The 19933-nt window shown below is 44.4% G+C and overlaps 1 protein-coding gene across 6 annotated transcripts in view; it reads right to left on the reverse strand.

Annotated features, from left to right (window-relative positions):
• Stumps (DBB domain-containing protein stumps) overlaps positions 1-19933 on the reverse strand; it is a 144225-nt gene that overhangs the window by 8165 nt on the left and 116127 nt on the right. For all 6 annotated transcript variants that reach the window (XM_077679589.1, XM_077679585.1, XM_077679588.1 and 3 more), the window contains exons 3-11: positions 16581-16901; positions 15819-15957; positions 12675-12950; positions 9839-10029; positions 8564-8666; positions 6948-7127; positions 6110-6190; positions 4629-4774; positions 1533-1697 (exon numbers count right to left, since the gene is read on the reverse strand). In XM_077679589.1, the coding sequence (XP_077535715.1) occupies positions 1533-1697; positions 4629-4774; positions 6110-6190; positions 6948-7127; positions 8564-8666; positions 9839-10029; positions 12675-12950; positions 15819-15957; positions 16581-16901 (1602 nt within the window). The remainder of the gene's footprint in view (positions 1-1532; positions 1698-4628; positions 4775-6109; positions 6191-6947; positions 7128-8563; positions 8667-9838; positions 10030-12674; positions 12951-15818; positions 15958-16580; positions 16902-19933) is intronic.

Here is a 19933-nt window from a genome sequence, read left to right on the forward strand (position 1 = left end):
GATGCAGGTATAAATTTATTGGAACCATAGGTTGGCAAGTTTCACATGAATAAAAAGATGCAATATTATGCATGATTTTCAATGAATGAATGAAGTGAAAGAAAAAAACACTGCGCACTCTTTTTGACATCCCTGGCTTGTAATCCCTACTATTAATTTCCTCTGATGACTAAATGATACGAATCGCAGCTTAATTGTTTTATTGTTAGGCATAAAATGCTTTAACTGCCAGTACCCAATCCATTCTTCAAATTTTTGGAGCATGCATGCGTGGAGGCACCTTCAGCACAGATCTGAAAAAAAAAAAGCATTTTTCCCAATTTACAATTCTGGCGATCGAGTCAACTGTCCTACTGTTTCCAAAGCGAAAGTGGTAACCACTAAGTCATGATTTTCTGCCGATAAGAAGGTGTGGGGTTTTTCACGCAAGTTTTATAGCCTAATATAAGGCACAGAAAGCAGAAGAGAAATACATCGTGGCTGGCACACATCACTGCAACAGAAAAGAACACCACAAAAAAAAAGTTCAGTGCTCCTCCTCTCTGTGAAGAAGGATGACCAGCAAAGCTGGGCACAGTGCAAGGGGTGCACGAGACAAAACACGTTTGTCTGTAATGCGCAATTGAGCATACTTCCTAGCTAATTAGCTGAATCAAACTTGAAAGGACTGCAGCTTTATTTCAGGGGACAAACATGGGGCTGTTCGTTTCCCCCGTGCCTGTAGCATCTTACTGACTTACTTACACCAACCCAGACTGCTTGACAATGGTAGACAGCAGTCAGGCCGCATCAGGTCATGAGATATCCATGTTCTCCCCCAGTAGAATGGGTATGTGCGTGAAGCCTGCCTGTGTGGTTACGCCCCCTCCCTGTGCATGCATAAAAATGGCTAGGGGGAGGCAGATGCCACACGTGGTGGGCAGTATATGGGAATTGGCAAAGAGGCAGCAGCGGTGGATAGCAGTATAGGTGGCCATGCTTTACTGCGCATCACGCAATGTGGGAAAGCCAGCTTTCAAAGGCCAAGCTTACACGGATCTGTTTAGTCGGCTTCACCTCTAAATAGAAGTACATACTGGGAAGACATTTTTCCAGGGGCAATATAAAGCATCTTTAATCAAAATATGGAGGCTCTAAGACATCTTTTTAGTTTTGTGAAAATTTCCATGTGCTGAATACAAGACGTCCTCGCGTTTTCGCTCCACACATTGTGTTTGCGTTCCACACTAGTGCAAGAACTGGGAGGATTAGACATGTACATTTTTGCCATAAAAAACATAACAGTCGCTGCCTCAAACTCGTGCCCACATACCTCCACATGACACATTAATCAAAAAAGGACAAGCCGTATTCCTTTACTACTAATTAGGTCTGAAGGACCCCTTTTCTCTCTCCCCTCCCTTTCTGCTGTAACGTAGTACAATATTGAGAAGGACAGCATAACAAAATTTGAACAAAAGTCCCGGTTTTCTTCTTTTTTCACTCCTGGAATTTTTGAGCAGTCATTATTTGAAAGGGAATCGTTCACTTGCCATGTTAGGAAGCGTTGTGTGGTGAATCTCACGGCCACGAACCCCACGCCTGTTCCCTTTTCCTGTGATTATTTGCCTGAGGTCACTCAAACTGAAGGACTGCTTCCCCGTCTGAGCTGCCCGTTGCTTTTGCTTATAAAGGTCACGCAGAGCCTGAAGGTTGGTCTGAAAAGAAACACATGAAGAGATGTGTAGCACCTGCTTTGTAGACACACAAGTTCTCTTGACAATAGTGCGAGGCATTGCGTGTTTCTCGTGTGTTGAAGAATATTGCTCCTCCTAAGTACAATATAGCTATAGAAAGTGTCTCCTCCTACAAGTATCTTGGTATTTACATTTCACGTAACCTCACCTGAAACACACTTATAAATTACATTTACAGTAATGCCAGCCGCATGCTCGGATTCTTGCAGCGTAATTTTTCATCGGCAACTCCAGCTATCAAGTTGCTTTTGTATAAATCTTTAGTGAGGCCTAAGCTGGAATATGCATGCTCTATTTTTGACCCTTCTGCTGTATATCTCAAAAATACCCTTAAATCAATCCAAAATCGAGCTGCTCGTTTTATTCTTTGTAATTATTCTCGTCATGCAAGTGTTTCGGCGATGAAACTAACCCTTGGATTGCCTAACCTAGAATTACGTCGTAAATACTTTCGCTTGTGTCTTTTTCAAAGGATTTATTACTCTAATGAGACCCTCAGGAACGAGTTAATGTCCTCGCCATCATACATTTCATCGCGCACAGATCATCGTTTCAAGGTTGAAGTTCCTGCCTCTCGCACCAATGTTCATTTTGATTTGTTTTTACCACGAACAACGAATGACTGGAACCATCTCCCTGCCTCCATCGCTGCTATCACCGACACGCCACTAACTTTAAAAATGTTGTCAATGAATTTGTTTGTAACAATACCCACTCATCTCTGTAATGCCTCCGGGCCTTAGGAGTATGATAATAAATAAATAAATACTTTCTTCTGGGCAGTGCACCCGTGAGGGTCTTATATTTGTTAAGATGATCAGCTGCACACCCTTTCTGAGGGTGCACAGCCAGTTTTAGACGATGTTTGTGTGGCCACTGTTGCGCGTCAATTTACACCACAGACATGACTAATGAGTCATTAGGAAGGCCGATTTGTCTAGTTTCAAGAAATTTCAAACAATATTTTTGATGCTCATTGCACTGGAAAAAAATAGACAGTTCAAACATGAGAAATCACATTTTGCGTCACTTTTCACTTGCTTTTGTGAAAAATTATAGAAAGTTATGAAACATAAATAGAACAGGCCTGCTGCACATTTAGAAGACGCTTTAATCTGTGTGATGAAAGTATGGTAATTCCTCGTTAACTCGAAGTCGTAAAATCCGTTCAAAATTTTGAGATAAGCGAAGTTTTGAGTTAGTGAAATTCCGAATATTTGTGGCCAGATCACTGAAATAAGAGCTAATGCTGGTAACAAAAGCTCCATTGCACAGAGGAGATTTCGCATTAAAGGGAAAAATCTATGCAGTAAAAACGAATTTTTATTATTGAGGAAGAACTGCGTGATGCTCGCCTGTTTCGTGTTTGCATCTGGTCCCAGAAAAGCGTTCTCGAGCTGCTTAATGCACCGCATCAATTGTTGGTCACCACCACTACATTCTACCTTCTTGCAAAGGAGGCGAAGCATCTTTGTTGTTTCTGTTGTTGTAGGCACTTCTCTGGACTCCTCCTTTGTCCTCATAGTCAGCTTCATTGTCCACAGCTCTCTCAATGATGTAGGCGGCGCACAGCATTCGAGTAACCGGAACATTGGCCTTGCGCAATACACATTTGCTGTTCACTACCGCGTTCAGCGCGCAATGCGACCTAAGTGTTACAATGGAGGTCTCATCAGCTGTCTGCAGCAGAATTTGCCTTGTGTCCTCTCTGTCAACATTTCAAGATATCCATGGGCCCCCCCAAAAAACGTTTCGAGATGAAGGGTGGCAAATACACGTGGCTATGGGAGGCAAATGCACGGTCAAAAAAAATTCAACTTGACCGATATTGCGAGATATCCAAGTTCAAGTTAACGAGGGATTACTGTAAATTGGTTTCAGCCAAAGCGATCTCTTCATCTGTTTACTAAAGAAAAGGTAAATTTAACAGGGGTGCTCTTGTATGGCATGAACATGGTTTGTTCTTTCATTTAGTAAAGCAGGCAAGCAGCAGTAGCAAGCAAATGTCTTTTCCACAGGCTATTCCAATTGGGACAGCAGTATAGATGACCAAAAATGTGAAGACCTCAAGCCGGATGGTTCCGTGCTGATGTGAATGACTCCTTTCAGATATACTCTATCATCCGCTGATGAAATGGGTATGCAAAGATAAGTCATGAGCAGAGTCCAGGAACAATAAAAAGGCTTAAAAAGGGTTTCAGGAACTCTCGGTGACAAGAAGATGCCGATTAAGCCAAAAGGTCAACTGCAGAGAACAGAGATGCTGTATGCCACCGAAGGATTTGCCTGCAGAATTGCAAAGGATGAAACAAGGTGAAATGAGAATACCAAGGTGACGTGCAGAGTGACAGGAAAAGATCAGTGTTTGGAAGAACTGAATCTGAAGGATTATGAAGGTCATGGACATGGGTGGTGGTGTCGAAAAAAAAGGATTGAGATGGTTTAGAAATGCAATGAGGTGCATCGACGATGCCTTTATCGAGAACGTAAAAGAGGCCAGAAGGACAAGAGGTGGAACAAATAAATGGTGGCAGGCCGGGCCCCATCACCGTACAAATGTTTCAAGGTGGAGTGGGCTGCTAACAAGATGAAGCAGAGAGCATGCAGCCATCAGCAACAGTAACAAAATATAAGAAACATGATAAAGCTGCATGCAGTGCAAGTTTGCATGATCATGAGTAAAGGAGGCGGAACTCCCCAGCGTTGCCACAAGTTGACACACCGTGCATGGGTCCACCAATCCATTGGAAGTGGACTTTGGTACAATGGAAATTTTATTACCTCGGAGAAGATTCGTTGTCGATTTGGGGTGGCTTAAAGCACTGTGACTGCTTTTACTAGAACATAAGCACAAGCACAACTTCAAAAAATAAAAGAGAAGCACACACTTACATCCTCCTCACTCTTGGCATTTTCCTGGTTCTTTTTCCAGTCGTCAAATAGTTTCTCGATGTGTGAGAAAGGAGTGCCCTTTTTGTACATTTCTATTATGCGAACCAGGTCCTCTTGAGTGTTTGAAAAGATAATCTCCGGTATGCCTGAAAGTGAACAAACAACACAAATCGAAATCAGTGATGTCACCACACCAGCTAGTGATTTCACCATAGCTGTATATACCAAATTAAAACGGCAGAACCAAGTTTCACAGCTACAAAAAGCATGTAGTTAGCTTTTTAAAATGTCAACCCTTTCTACACACTAGATTTTTTCATTGTTGGAGTACATGGCTTTTATGGCTCATTGGAGAATGAATGAAGAAAACTCTGTGATTCAGTTTGGCATGACAGTGCACACCCAACCAAGACATCAATGGAGCATGATTCGTATTGGAAACTGTTTCAAAAACATTGAAAGCCAAATGAGTACAGCCATAATGCAGTATATTTGTTGACGTCTTTGACATTTCAATATGACACTGTCACAAGTGAATCATTCAGCGATGTAGGAACATTGGTATTCAGCCCAGCTAACAGTAGAAGAAGTACATCTACCAACAACTATAGGGTCTGTGCACGAATGCTGTTTCATGACTTCAATAAATGTGTATCCCATAGAATGTATCCCTATCCCTGTCCTGAATGGGTCACCTTATTTGTACACATTCTACACATTTCGACCACAATAAGTGGAGCCATTTGGATTTGAGTTTTTATTGTGCTGGCTCAGCTCATTCAAGTTCCAAAACACCCAACTTTCTACATTTATATATATGAAGTTGAGATGGAAACAAAGGGTTTATTTGGCCGGAGATTTTTGTTTTGTAATGGCTGGAGTTGCATATATAGCGTTATATGGCCATTGGTTTACTGGGATTGGTGCTTGTACAATGCATGTTCATTGCAAATCTGCAGGTATAATCAGCATGATACTGTACTTGTCTTGGCAATTGATATTTTCTGAACATGAACAGACACTTGTCACCAGAGTTTGAGCCTACGGACAAAAAATTGTTTTGTGGAGTCACTCAAGCCTTTTGTTCAAGCACTCTAAACACAGTGTTTGGAAGCAAACACGTAAACACGACAGCGACTAGAGTGTCAAAATTTGCCAACTGTTCATTCCATTTAACAAAGTAGCACAGGGTTGCAACCTATAATTCCTGCTTATACTGTTTGAAGTGAAAGCAAAATAGTTCCTTACCATAGGCAAGGCAGTCATCTGCTGCACCATAAAGACAGACGTGACTTTCTAGAAAATTCATTGCAATACTAGGCTAAATGACTAAAATGTTAAAAAAAGCTCAGTTAATTTGTTACCATGCAGGTAATAACAAAGTCAGACAAATTAGTGTAAATATCTTTGGTAACTCTACTGCACATTACAAATGTCTTGTCATATTGTTCATTGGTTGTCGGCGTAAAGAATAATTTTACCTTGATCACTCTGCCCAGTTGTAGAACTTGGTTCAGCTTTTTCTTTGTCAGGATCATTATGGCTCGTGTCAAGGTTCCGTCCTGGAGACAATGATAGGGGTAAAAACATAAATAGACACAAAAAAGAACAATTTAAAAATCGTTACGGATCTATTTTGAACACATTTGGAATTTGCGTCTGCAGCAAAGCATTCACTTTCTATGGTACATAACAATGAATTTTGGTAGTAGGTGTAGTACAGCAGTGTAGAGGTGCCACATCACATCAGAAAAGCCTAAATTGAATAGGTATTCGTATTTTTTTTAGATACACATCTTTTCTCTCTGAAAACTCATAAAGCAAAAACAAGTGCATGCTTGTCTGCTGTGCAACATCTACCAATTAGGTAAAACAAAATAACTCCTGCTAATTTATGCTCACGGCAGGAAACTGCAGAAAGTTACAGTTGCATGTTACAGGTAATATCTAGGACATGTTTCAAGAACACACACTCATAAAGACTTTCACACACCTGCTTTTCCACAATGCACTTAAGCGACCAATCACTGTGGCCAGGCAAGTTATTTCATCTAATAAAAATACCCAGAGCATGATTTGACTGAAAAGCATGATCCTTCTCTTGTAGCATTGTGCAATAAAAAAAAAAAGGTCACGCTCATATTGCAGTGTTTGCAATCGTGAAGGTTACATTCTTTTCAATACAATTGTTTACACCGTCTCAATACCAAGACTAATTTTATGCAGTATGACACATAAAAGTGATTCAGGCACAATTTTGTGTAGCCCAATCAGCAGAAGTTTTGAAGCATGCAGCGAGCAATAAAGTTGAGCCCGCACCTTTCACTGGCTCGACCTGAGGCAGCATACTGAGGTACTCTGCCTCCTGATCGTCTGTGGCCGCTGGCTCTGGCACAGCAGGAGGTGGCAGGGGAGGCTCCAGGCCATATGAAGGGTTGCACACGGGTGCAGATCGGGCTGCGCCGGGGCTTGCATAGTGGCCACCCACCGACACGTTCTCTGCAGCAGTGGAGACAAACACTCATCTCGAGCCCTGAAATTCAGCGTGTTGGCTTCAGGAGTCATTATTCCAAACCGGTACTGATTCGTGCGCAAAGCAGTTACTACTCAGGTGCGATTATTGACAAACGTTCACAAAGTTCCCATTCTCAAATGTTTGTACCAGAGTGAAGTAGAAAGGTTCTAGAGGTTCAGCAAGGTTTCAGAGGTCCAGCATGTCACACCTGAATACCTTATTCTTTGTTGGTAAGTTAACCCCCCCTCTCCTTGTTAATTTTTTACACATATAGTTTACAGAAAGTGACCCCATTTCTGTTAGTCACATTGGCTTATGATTTCTTACATTTGGTCACTTTTATATGCATTTGAAAAGTACTCAGCTGTGTTGCACTAGGTTTTTATCTGGAACCGTAGTTTTCTTGTGCCACTCCAATTAGCTGAACCATGTTCTTTTAATTATTCTTTTTAAGAGAGTTTATGAGCTTCTTTCAATTTAAAAGCTCCCGTTTCGAGGGAGGACCATGAAGAAGGAATAGACACCTTTCAAAAGGAAAGGTAATTAAACCATGCTGCTTTAGAGAAAAAAAAAAGAGTCAGAAAAAGGGTGGTGGCTCACAGAAGAGGAAAGTCAACAATTAAGAGGCGGTATGCAGAGAATGTGAGAGACACTACTGCCTGAATGTCGGATGCTACGGAACAATTCACTACAAAATAAAAACAATGAATGAACTGCAACAGCAACAGAAACACCAAGAAAAAAGGGGGTAATGGCAATGTGAAAATGATATTGCCCTCAAGCAATGCACACCATACATAATGATAAATTGATCTGCTTTTTAGTAAAAAAAGAACGTTTCATTACTATATATGCTTTCCTAGTGTTTTTGTGGTAGCCATTTCCCGTAGTGCTTGTGCTAACCAATTATGGTATAAGGGGCCGGTTCAGACTTTGCCTTTTCCAGCTGACAGCCAATGTGTAGCAGTTTTTCTAGTAAGGTTGGGGCTTGCCACTACTCTGTCGAACCAGATGCGATGAGTAGTGCAGTATTCACGCCTTACAAAATCATCAGGGCAAAAGCAAGTCATGTCACTGTTACCTCCTTTCCGCGAACGTATCCTTGCTCGTGAGGAAAAAAACAAATGTGAACCACAAGCAATTTGCATCATAATTGAATTCTAACACTACACTAAGCTGTGAGCACAAGTGGTAATTGTTAGCCCCCCTTTTCTTTTGTTGCGGAGCATCCACACATGCAAAGGTGCCATGCCATAGAGGAAATAAAACTTTGCGTGGAACAGCCAGTTGGATGGTAGCACTAGAGCTTTATTCCTTGGCTTGGGTAGTAGAGTATGGGGAGCAAGTACACAATCCTAAATGCCTCATTGAAAGATTAGTTGTTCTGAGTAATTCTAGCATTAAATTGGTATAAGCGTACCGTAGTGCATCCGGGGTGGACTGCTTCTTGCCGCACTTGATTGCGTCCGCACTGGAGGAAGGACGGGCGCTTCCTCTTCTGTCATGCCACTGGTGGCCCTTGCCTGCGAACAGACACCGCTGGTCATGAGCTAAGAAGAGAAAAGGCTGAAGCGAATTAAGCAGTACGCACTACATATATACAAAAATTTGTGTCGCCACAAATATCTGCTTTCTTTCCCTCTTCATGTCTCCCATTTATCGGAGAAAAGCTTATGGTACTTTCTTCGCCAGGACCTCATTTATGCAGTTTAATATACAGTAATGGTCTTTGTTTTTCTGTAAATGGTAGCCGAGAAATTTTCCATCTTGCAGCCATCAAAAATTGGATCATGCGTACTCTGCTGTATTTCTCCTGATTAACGGGGACGAAGTTGTAGCAGTGTCCTTTTTCTCCCGAGATGGATACCAAAGTTGTGAAATTGAGATGAAAGTTCAGGACGCCGACAACATGATCCTTTTGCCTTAATTTCCTGAGAGATCATGTAGCAAAAATTCTGGCAACAACACTGGTGCAGCACAAGCAAAGACTTTATGCCTTCAGCCACATAAAATGACTCTGAACTGCTGAGTCTCTGGAGACTTGTCTAAGCTAGGTCGCACACACTAGCCGATTGTAGAAGCTACCGCAGGGTAATGTATATTAAGCTATAGATTCTGAAAAGTTCTTTAAGTCCTAACCTTTAGCCCCTAAAGTGCTGCATCACCCGCGAGGTACAGTGCTTAACAAACTTGCCTATAACAGTGACTTCAACTTCATCAATTTACATCCGAAAACTGCCGAAACAAAATTTTGACAGAAATATTGGAGACAAAAGGGGTGGGCTTAGATTTCAGAACGCCAGAGTAGTTTTCTTCAATTCTCACTCGGGTGAGGCAGGATAAGGCTGAAAGTACAAAAGCTCTAGCTGTTCTAGACAAGTATGTTTGAACATATAGTATTTATTATGTTGTCCCACCTATGATCTCTTTGTCTTGTTTTCTTATTCCCCTCTTGTGCAATGTTTCCCCCCCCCTATCTTTATCTTACCAGAGTCATCCATATTACTTAGTCATGGCACCTCATTATAGTCACCCCCATTGCAACAAGCCCTGTTGTTAGCAGGTCTGACCTTACCGGCTGTAATATAGGTAGCTCATTTTTTCCAACAAAAGGGCTTCATGCACTGTCATCAACTTGCACCCGCTGTGTGGTTATATGCAACCACAGAGAATCTTCGTCTGTTCTGCTACGTACCTGAAAGTCATTGATGGTCGTAGCCAGGCGGTGATGTCCTGCATTTGATGCGAGCTGAGCGGGTGAGTGGCCCTTGCAGTTGAAGATCTGGCAGCAGGCAGCAGCACCAGGGCACTGGAGCAGCGCATTGCTCAACTCATGGAGGCCGTAGTGGGCCGCAAAGTGGAGCAAAGTGGGCAGCAGTTCTTCACCTGCATTGCCACATTTGGTTCATTGGCTGCTATTGAAAAAGCCCCCAAAATGTCGGTGAGTGTGTTTCACCATGCTAAACAAGGAGGACCCACCACTGTAGTGAACAGAGTTGATTTATTGACTGATAACTCCAGCTAGCATATGGTTTGACTTGTGCCTGTGCTGTTGTGTTATGCAATGTGGGAGTGACATTTTGCACTATGCAACGCAAAGATCGCTCTTTTCTTTTTCTTTTTTTTAAATCATCGTGTCCTGGGCCTCAATCGCATTACAAAATATGACAGTGCAGATAACAGTTTTGTGCAAAATGCTGTGCTACACCCCATGATTAGCTAAATTTGTGCTGCAAGTTGCATGTAGTGATAAGCATTTGTATGCACTGTGGCAAAGCAGACCCACAGGAGCCTTGTTTTGTGGAAGGCCTGCAGAAGGCAGACTTGTGCAGGCCTTAAAAGTGGTAGCATGTGGAATAGTATGAGAAAAAATTAGCTCCCTTGCTGCCCAGTGGTATAGGGGCAGGTTGGATTTGTGAGAGCTACTGTAAGAGGACTCATATAAACCTGGTGAGAGCACGTGGAAAGCGGTGGTAAGAACATTATCCAATTCCAATAGTCGGCATTTCTATTCAGATGTAGTATGCCACCCAGCTAGAATGACCATAAGAGATTTCCCTGCCCGCCTTACCATAATTACATATTTTTTAAAGCTTTGCTTCTGTCTTACCTACTGTATGAAATTGTAGTGAACACATGCTTCTCAATGTTAGGATTGGGTACTATTTCTTGAGACAGCATCAATGTAGTGTTGCATATGCTCTCCTTGTATGGTGTTACTTCATACGAATTACAATTTTGTGAGCACAGCACCAAGATTGTCACGTTTAAATGTAGAACAGGTGGACTAGTGGAACTGACATGATTTGGCTACTAGTACAAACCTGAGTTCAAAGGCCCACACTAATATATTGGCACAGGAAGTATTGAAGTACATAATTTATTCATGAGCTGGGAGCAAAATTACATTTGTAATATTGCACTTGCCGGAAATATTTTCACGCTATTCAAGTGTTTCATGGCAGTGTACGTTCAACAGACGCTAGCCTTCTCATACCACAGCGAAGATACGCTTGTGATGCAGTAACAGACCCATAGGCGGAGAGTTTTCATTTTCCCAGGGGAGGCTCGGCCCCCCTTGACTTGCATCACATGATGATGATGATGATGATAAAATGTACCCATCATTATTATGTGCTTACATACATACATACATACAAGCTCCCAGTGCGCTTGTACTTGTATGGTAAAAATTCGAAGGAATGAATGTAAAATATGGAATCTGTCCACGTCTGCGCCAATTCAATGATGCAGTAAGAGTTTAGCCGAAATAAAATGTTCAGGGAAAAGGTACAGGCAACTGTAAAGAAATTTCAACTGGTAATGGCGCTTGGGGGAATTGAGTGGGGGAAAGGATCAGCATCGCCGGGGGGCTGCCCCCCCCTCCGGGAGACACCGGAGGGGGCTCGGGCCCCCAAGCCCCCCTGTAGTCTCCGCCTATGAACAGACCCATTTTATCGTAAATGATATTGGTGCTGCGGTCACGTATTACAAGCGAGGTTGAAAAAGCCTTTTCTGCCAAATAATGTGAGATGAGAGAATACTTTTGCAATTTTTTTGTTAGCTTTCCTTGAGGTGCTCATTTAAGGGGGGACACTGCTCTAAAAACAGCTCCTTTAATTGTTGATTTGAACTCTGTGAAGCTTGTCAGTCTCGCTGCTTTTTTCCCACTTATTTCAAATATGGCATTATTTTTTGAGTGAGTCAATTACTTACCAACATAGAGATAATTAGTCATTTTTGGAGGAAGAATAGACAAGAAAGTGTTGGCCATAAAACTGTAATCTTTATATTTTCCAATACTATGAACCCTGCTGAGTGCAATAAAAAAATTAGTTTTCTGATGCACCACCTGGAACTAATTTTACAGCTCATTAAACTTTGTTTGCACCAATGGCAAGGAACCATTTCGAAGGCCCATATCAAACACCAAAGTTCAATGAGCTGTAAAATTAGTTCCAAGCAGTGCATCAAGTAACCGATTACCTTATTGCACTGACCAGGGTTAATAGTATTGGAAAATATAAAGACTACAGTTTTATGGCTAACACTGTTTTGTCTATTGTTCCTGCAAAAACAGCTAATTATCTCTTATTATCTTGGGAACTAATTCACCATCTGAAAAAATAACGCCGTATTTGAAATCAGTGGGAAAAAAGCAGCAAGGCTGACAAGTTTCACAGAGCTTACATAAAAACTAAAAGAAAGTGTTTTAAGAGCCATGTTTCCCCTTAACATGCTGCTTTTGTTTCTTTGCTTTGCTTTTCTCAAATTTTAGTAAACACCTTTTTTTTAATTGCTCAGTACTTCTTTAACTTCACTGCCACATGGACTAGCAAGCTGCACCTCAGAGACTGTTCTCTGTCTCTAGCCTCACTTCTGACCTGCACTTCCAGCCCCCCATACACCAAAAAGGACATGTTTGCCTCCCCCCCCCCCCCCCCCATCTTTCTGGCTAGTGTGGAGGGCACGGCTTGGTTCGAGCCAGGAGCTAGGCAGTGCCAGTCGATGAGAAAGGTGTGCCCACTCACTGCGTTTCTTCTCGGAGCCCAGCTGCTGCGGCCCGAGCAGGTGGAATCCCCTGGCAGGGAGGTTGCGGCGCAGATTTGTGGCCAGGGCCAAGTCGACATCATGCAGTGTGGCCAGGCCCATGGTGAGGCAGAGCATCTCGTACGGGGACGTGGCCGACTGCAGCAGCACGTGCAGTTGCGACAGCTGTGACTCGCACTTTAGCTGCCGCACGCCTAGCAGCGCGCCGTCGCAGCGGAGGTGCACGTTCACCACTTTGGACACCTGCAGGAATGTCTCTGCGTGCGGCCATAGAGAGTGGGCTCAGCAAGTTCCCTCTCGGCAATCGTGCATGCACTGATTGGAAAGACAAGAAATGCTGAAACAGTCGTGGATAGAAAGAAAACGTAATAAATGGAGGTGTGCGAATATCAAATTTGGAATTGCGCATTGAATATGAATGGTAAAAAGTGATTGTGAATTGTATTGAATGTTTCCAAACACAAATATCTGCTTTGGTGTGTATAGAGCTTCTAAAACATGGCTACAAAAAGAAAGGGGGAGGGTACCAACACATCTGAGTGTTTATATGTGCTTGATAAAAAAATGTACAAAGAAATAAAACAAGATGGCAACATAGAGAAACCAGCCACTCCAGTAATTAAAAAGAGGCGAGGCATGCTAATGGTAGGTATGGCCAGTACCTTGCTGCAAGCATTTTTAACAAGTAATAACTCTCGATTACTCACTCATGCCACTATATCGACAGGGCACTCCTTTTCGGCTTAAATTTTTGCGCAAGTAGTGTTCCACTTCAGCTTACACGCACCATACACGTGTTTCACGCAGGGCTCACACGAGTTAAGCTTTCTTGCACAGCTTCAACATTGTGCAAAAAAGCCAACGCAAATGGTATGCTGGGCAGTGAAGCTTAAATATTTGCATGTTGTGCGGCAGAGCCAACTTTGACTGGCCTATTATTCGTAAATTTCCAGTATTTGAAAACTTCTACTACAGTCAAAACTCGATTTAACGAAGTTGGGGAAGTCGCGACTTAATTCGATAAATCGAGAAATTCGGTAATACTAGTGAGCATTGCTTGGTCCCTTAATTCATTACATTCTATTAGCGGCTTCCGGCAAGCTTATGCGGCGTCGTATTTGCGGAGCGCAAATGCTCCGAAAATAAAATCGCGGCCCATGAGCATAAAAAGAGACCTCAAAAATTGTTACCTGAACAATTACAACCCCCTCCCAGGGGGGGGGGGTATCGACAAATTTATTTCCCACCAAAAAAGTCGGTGATGTTTGCTTGCGTGCGCTTTGTAAGCAACGGCTGCACGGATTCTTGGTAAATTTGTAGCGCTGTCCAGTGCGTCTTCCGTATCCTCTGCCGCTCCGGCGAACATCCACAACATACATCCATCACCTGATGGGAACTACCCCCAGAACGATAGCGAACGAACAACACAAAGTACGCCCCGAAAAATCCGACTGCCGAAGCAGCGAATTCAACCGAATTAACCGAATTGAATCTGCGAATGAAACTATGATTGATGATGATGATGATGATGATGTAAGTGGCTTGTGCCTTTGTAGTGAGTGGACACCGGAATGGTGTCCCAGCTGGCATTACGAAAAAAGCACGTGCACACACACAGGGGAGCATAAAAACATGTTTTTTCCCACTGGCTGGGCCAATTGGTGAATTCAAATCAAAAATACAACTCCCGTTTTGCGCCACGCAGTTACGTAAAAGCAGGACAAAGGTGATTCGCGATGTATTCTTGGCATACCATGAACCAATTTTGAGGCGTTCTCTACGAAACAGACCAAAAATTAACATTTTTGAGCTGCGTTTTTCAGGAAAGGTTCGTTAAACTGGGACAGATCATGATATTGATTTCGTTATTTTGGGTTAGTGAAAGCCAACGTTTTTAGATTAAAACGTTGGTGAAAGCATAAGGTTCTATGGTCATCTGAAGAGGGATTGGGATATCTTCGTTTAATCGGGACTTTCGTTAAATCGGGTTTCGTTAAATCAAGTTTTGACTCTACTTCTAACGCTAGAATTGCACTGCAAACGCTATTCGCACATTATTTGAAGTTTTAAATTTTACCACACTTTCGTAATGATTTCGCCGATGGGAGGCAACAGGCGCACTTTAAGGCCCACAATGGCGCTGCAGGTTACATTGCTGCTCACAGCCATCACAGGCGACTGAATCCGATTGTTTAGAGTGCGTGAATGCGCGCCCGCCGCTGCCAGGCACCCTACCGATGTTGAGTAACAGAAAACTCTGCGCATGCGAAAACGAGCCTTGTTACGCGTTCCCGTCCATCCATTATGCCTTTCCATTCATCGTGATGGGGCTGACGATGCCGCGATACCAGCGTGCGCGGAGCCTATGCCTCGGCGTTCTCCCGTCATGGGCTCGTCATTTTCCTGCCCATCCTCCTAGGCTGAAACTTTAGCCTCTGGTGCTCTTACCAGCATGGATTGTTCAACTGGGCTTAAATAGTCGAATTCGAGCCCAAGCTGATGAGTGTAGAGCTGTGTTTTCTGGAGCAGGAAGAAACATGGCGATCGGTGTACTAGATATTACTAGTATTTCCGAAAGGTAACAGCCTCAGTTCCGGTTCGTGTTGGATAGCAGAGTTTGGATGCTACATATAATCAACAAACTAACTATCCATTTTAGGTACTTCCTTTGATGACATGATAGCTGACGTCAAAAAAAGATGTGGTGGTGCAGAGGCTAATTTAAATTCGACCTTTAATTATTGATACCGTAGTGAAAAAAAGAATAACTTTTGCTGTGGGGTACGCACTAGGAGTATTTTAAAACATCAAACCTTTTGAATAAAACAAAGTTGTATGTAGTTTTTATGGCCCTCCTAATAGTTGGAGTGAAAGACTACATGGGGCGCAATGCTCTTAAATAAGATCATTTTCATTCTCAATAATTCATCGCGAACCTGAAAATAAATTATGACGCACCGGGCAACAAGTTATACTTTTCGAAAGCAATCAGTTTACGTCAAATAAAAACTCATTAAATGTTTAATAGCTAAGCTGGCTATAGGATTACAAGTTCGGTATTTCTGTGGATGGCTGCGTGTTTTTCAGAGATGTGGTTGGCATGAAATAATTTCTGAATGACCTACCTGGCACTGTAAACTGAAGGACGTAAGGATTCCTCCACTTCACTTGTAGCTCGTGCATTCCAGAGCTCTCAAAGTACAGCTGCAGCTTCTGACTTTGTTCCACAGGCTCGTTCAACATGGCGAAGACTTTTGCATTTCCCTGCAAGTGGTTTTTTTTTTTGTTAGAAATCAGCGTTCAGCCTTATAGCGAAGAGTTCGAGCAATAAAACAAAAAAGCTTTACATATTTAAGATGCAAAACGTGATCTTCAAAGTAACTTGCAAATTTCTGAGAAGTAATCACTTAAAAAAACATTTTGCAAGGCAGCTTTCTGTGGCAACGTATTTAACGGTTTTAATTTCAGACGAAATATACCTAAATCTAAGAAACCGCAATCTCGTGTAAATCATTCTTTGCACGGAACCCTACAATGCACGGAACCCTAGCCCATGCCTGATATCCCGCACTCGGACCACTTTATCTTGGTGGAGTAGCATCAACTAGGGAAATTCTTTGTCGACGTGTTCGAGGGGTGTGCCGTGCTCGATCTCTAGTCCCGAGGTCCATTCATGAGGAAAACAAACATCCGGATGTGTTCATATATAACTGCACGGCCACCATCCAATCAGGCTGCTTGAAACATGAGGGGACACACTGGGACGTTCGTTTTTCGACGCCTCGTGCTTCAAGGACACGTGGAGCTTCGGGAGATTTCGTTGACGAAAAATCTACATAAAAGCTTAGCCACATAAGCTTCGCTTGAAAGAAACGGCTCGTACTCACGTGATGGACCTTTCGCGGGCAGAGGCGGAACTGGGGTGAGGCGCTTCCGCGCTGGCTCTGGTCGGCGTGCTCGACAATGTCGCGCGCCGTCTCGACGAGCCGAATAACGAACTCGCGGTCCTGGTTGCGCGCCTCGAGCAGCGGCCACGACGAGAAGCTGGGGAAGGCGGCGCGCAGCGGCGCGCCCAGCTCGTGGGACTCGACGCCGCACAGCATGACGAGGCCTCGGTCGGCCTCCAGCAGCCGGCCTACCGAGAACAGCTCGGCGCCTCGCCGCTCCAGCAGCTCCAGCAGGTCGGGGGACACGATCAGCAAGGACACCTGCGCCCGGCCCCAGCACGACCACCGTTACGGAAAAGCGGGCTCCTGGCCCCTTCTGATGCTACAGCTTCCATCGCCTGCTGCGGCGCGGAGGGCACGAAGATAGAGCAGTGCGCCCATAGACTTCCAACCATTTCTATGCAGCGCCAACAGGATCCCTTGTTAGCCAGAATCCCATCCCACCACCGTACTTTTCATTACGGTCCTCTGTAGCCATTCGGTTACCATTAAGTTAGCCTGCCAATCTAAGTCCAGCCGGATTCCTTTTTTTTTGTAAGTTCATCTCGGGTGCCTTCTATACTGATAGAGCAAACGTTTCTTCATTGCTGCGTGCGTGTGCGCGTGCGTTCGACAAATCCAAAAGAAGTTTCCATGGGTCTGTTTTGCCCCACTGCATCTCAACGACTGATATCAGCGCCCTAAAGAGCAAATTGGATGAATGGAGAGACGCGGCACACGGTTTGACTGAAAACTGTGCTTTGCGCTGCGAGATATGAAATGTGAAATGTAGTTCTTGCGTTGCGTAATGTCCCAGTGCAGGAACTACTCTTCGGATAAAATCGCGCTCTGGGCCTCATGATTGACCTACTTTGCCCCTTTGATCGCGGCGATCGGTAGTCTAGCGCGTTGTGGGGATCCAAACCAACTTGCTAGGAAGAAGACAAAACATAGTGCCGTGCCCACACTCGATCGCATTCCGCGTTTACGCCGCTGGGGTGGATGGTATAGCATTCGAATTTTGCGGTATACATTATTATTCAGCTAGGCAGCACTAAAATAAAAATTCGTGAACGGTACAGAAGCGTGCACTGCCCCAACGGAAGCAATGAAGGCGAAATTCCAAAGGGCTGCTTCATTCCTTGCCGCGCATCATATGCGGCAGCCCTACCCTATACACGTCTTAAAAAAATAAAATGCCCCACGAGCGCATGTATTTTTTTTCTAACGTTCCGGAGATGCAGGCGAGCGTGAAGTTGACGACGCCCCAAACGCCACTGCTCTCATTGACGGCGCGCAAGGCAGAAGACATCGGCATTTCTCGTATTTTCGCTTTTTATCCATGTTTACTGCAGTTTCCACGTTACACGAGGAAGCTCGCATATCGTGGAGCTACCGGTCGCAAAGAGAATAACTGAATATCGGGCACGATGTGAAGTTGGTATTTTCGAGTCGTACAACGCGCGCCACGCCCCCGCGGTCGAGGGCAAGAGGCCACGAGGCAAGAGAAATGCGCCCAAGCAGCAAATAGCGAGACGCGAAAAATAAGGATACGGACATGCTTTGAAACTTGATACTTTGTGTAGCGATTTTTATGTTACTGAAGTATATGCGGTGAGTGCTTCAGAAAGGTACATGTTTAGAGCTGGTTTAAAAAGTGTCCTGAAACGCTTTTTCTTTAGAAAACTATTGTAAGAAATTTTCTAAGAATATGTGGTAGACAAAACACTTGAATCAATGCTTCGCATTTTCATTGCAACTCAATTACACAACATCAGCGATTTTTCGTTTGCGAAATACTAAAAGCGACGAAACAGTTTGAATGCGCACGCTTGCGGTCTAGCAGTCGTACTTGCGTCCCCATGCCAGCAGTAATTGGCCCACTATTTGAATTAAAATTTAGGATAGATTTAATGAGTAAAAAAACTTGGTTACGCAACCGGATCAGATAGTGGCTCAATGCACAAAGTACGCGCGTATGCTGCAAAGCAATCCCGTGGCTCAGCTTCAACGCAATGCGCTCGATTGACAAAGCCACGCAAAAAACAACGCAAATTCGGCGAATGACAGCGACGATCATTGCGCAGTGGCACAGCGTAGATTTCATTTTTGAGTCAAGTTGTGTGATCTTCGCTGTCATTCACCGAATTCGCGTTGTTGGGGGCGTGGATTGGTCACTCAGTGCATTGCGGTGAAGCTGAGCCGCGGGGTTGCCTTGGAGTGCAGCGCTGCGCGGCCGTGGGCCGACTCTCCTGGCACAAAGTGCATGCACCACGAGAGAGAATCGGAAATTTGAACCTCGCACACTTGCACGAATAAACATCCGCGGGTCCCGGAGCCTTCGGACTGCTGGGAGCGTCTGTACGACGGTTGGCGGTTATTGACGTTCGCACGATCGTTTTGCGCGACTGCTGTGGGTGCAGTTGCGGTATGGTGTCTGGAAGGACACCACAGTTGCGGTGCTGTCACGTGCTTCGGGATAGTCATCTCCGCTGGCTGCCGATGTATATTTTTCTTTTCTATGACTTGAGAATGGCTGACGCCCAGATCACCGTAGCCGATAACCTGTCAGCAAAATTCCCATTGGCTGCCCAACAACATATCCACTCAGGTGGATTAGCAGGTGATTACCCGCCGCGGTGGCTCAGTGGCCAAGGAGTTGTGCTGCTGAGCACGAAGACACGGGTTCGATTCCCTGCCGCGGCGTCCGCTTTCCTGATGGAGGCGAAAAGCAAAAATGTTCGTGTGTGCGAGATTTCGGCGCACGTTAAAGATCCCCAGGTGGTCAAAATTAATCCGGACCCCTCCACTACGACGCACCTCATCGCCTGCGTTGCGCCGGCGTGTTAAACCCTACAATCAATCAATTATCAGGTGACGATGACAGCTGCCGTTCGAAGCTTACGGCCGATCCAACATGTGGCTGCGAACGGGGGCCCGAGGAGGAGGAGAAGACAAGCGGGCGGTGGTTAGCGCGGCACAACTTCTTCCTCTCCCGCGTCTTCGGTCGCCTCCTCTTGGGCGTCGTTAGCTGCAAGCTCTGACAGCAAGGCTGGCATTAACTCGGAACATAGCTCGGCGGCATTCTTGGCTGTCGGCTTTAACGTTGGCTTCATCTTCTTCACCCCTTGTCTCTGGGCCCACTCTGGGGGATTGGCTAGTGACGATGACAGCAGCTGTTGGAAGCTCAAGTCCGATTGACCATTTGTAGCGCGCTGCTGAGGTGTTCTACAAGCGCCAGCGCGGCTGCTTTCTCTGGCGAAGCGGGCCGACACTCTGAGAAGTCCTCAGAAGTCGACTTCGCCACACTTCCG

This window comes from Haemaphysalis longicornis, unplaced genomic scaffold (genome assembly GCF_048455015.1).
Source record: "Haemaphysalis longicornis isolate Haplotype H1 unplaced genomic scaffold, Haemaphysalis longicornis Haplotype H1 scaffold_1, whole genome shotgun sequence".
Lineage (NCBI taxonomy): Eukaryota > Metazoa > Arthropoda > Arachnida > Ixodida > Ixodidae > Haemaphysalis > Haemaphysalis longicornis.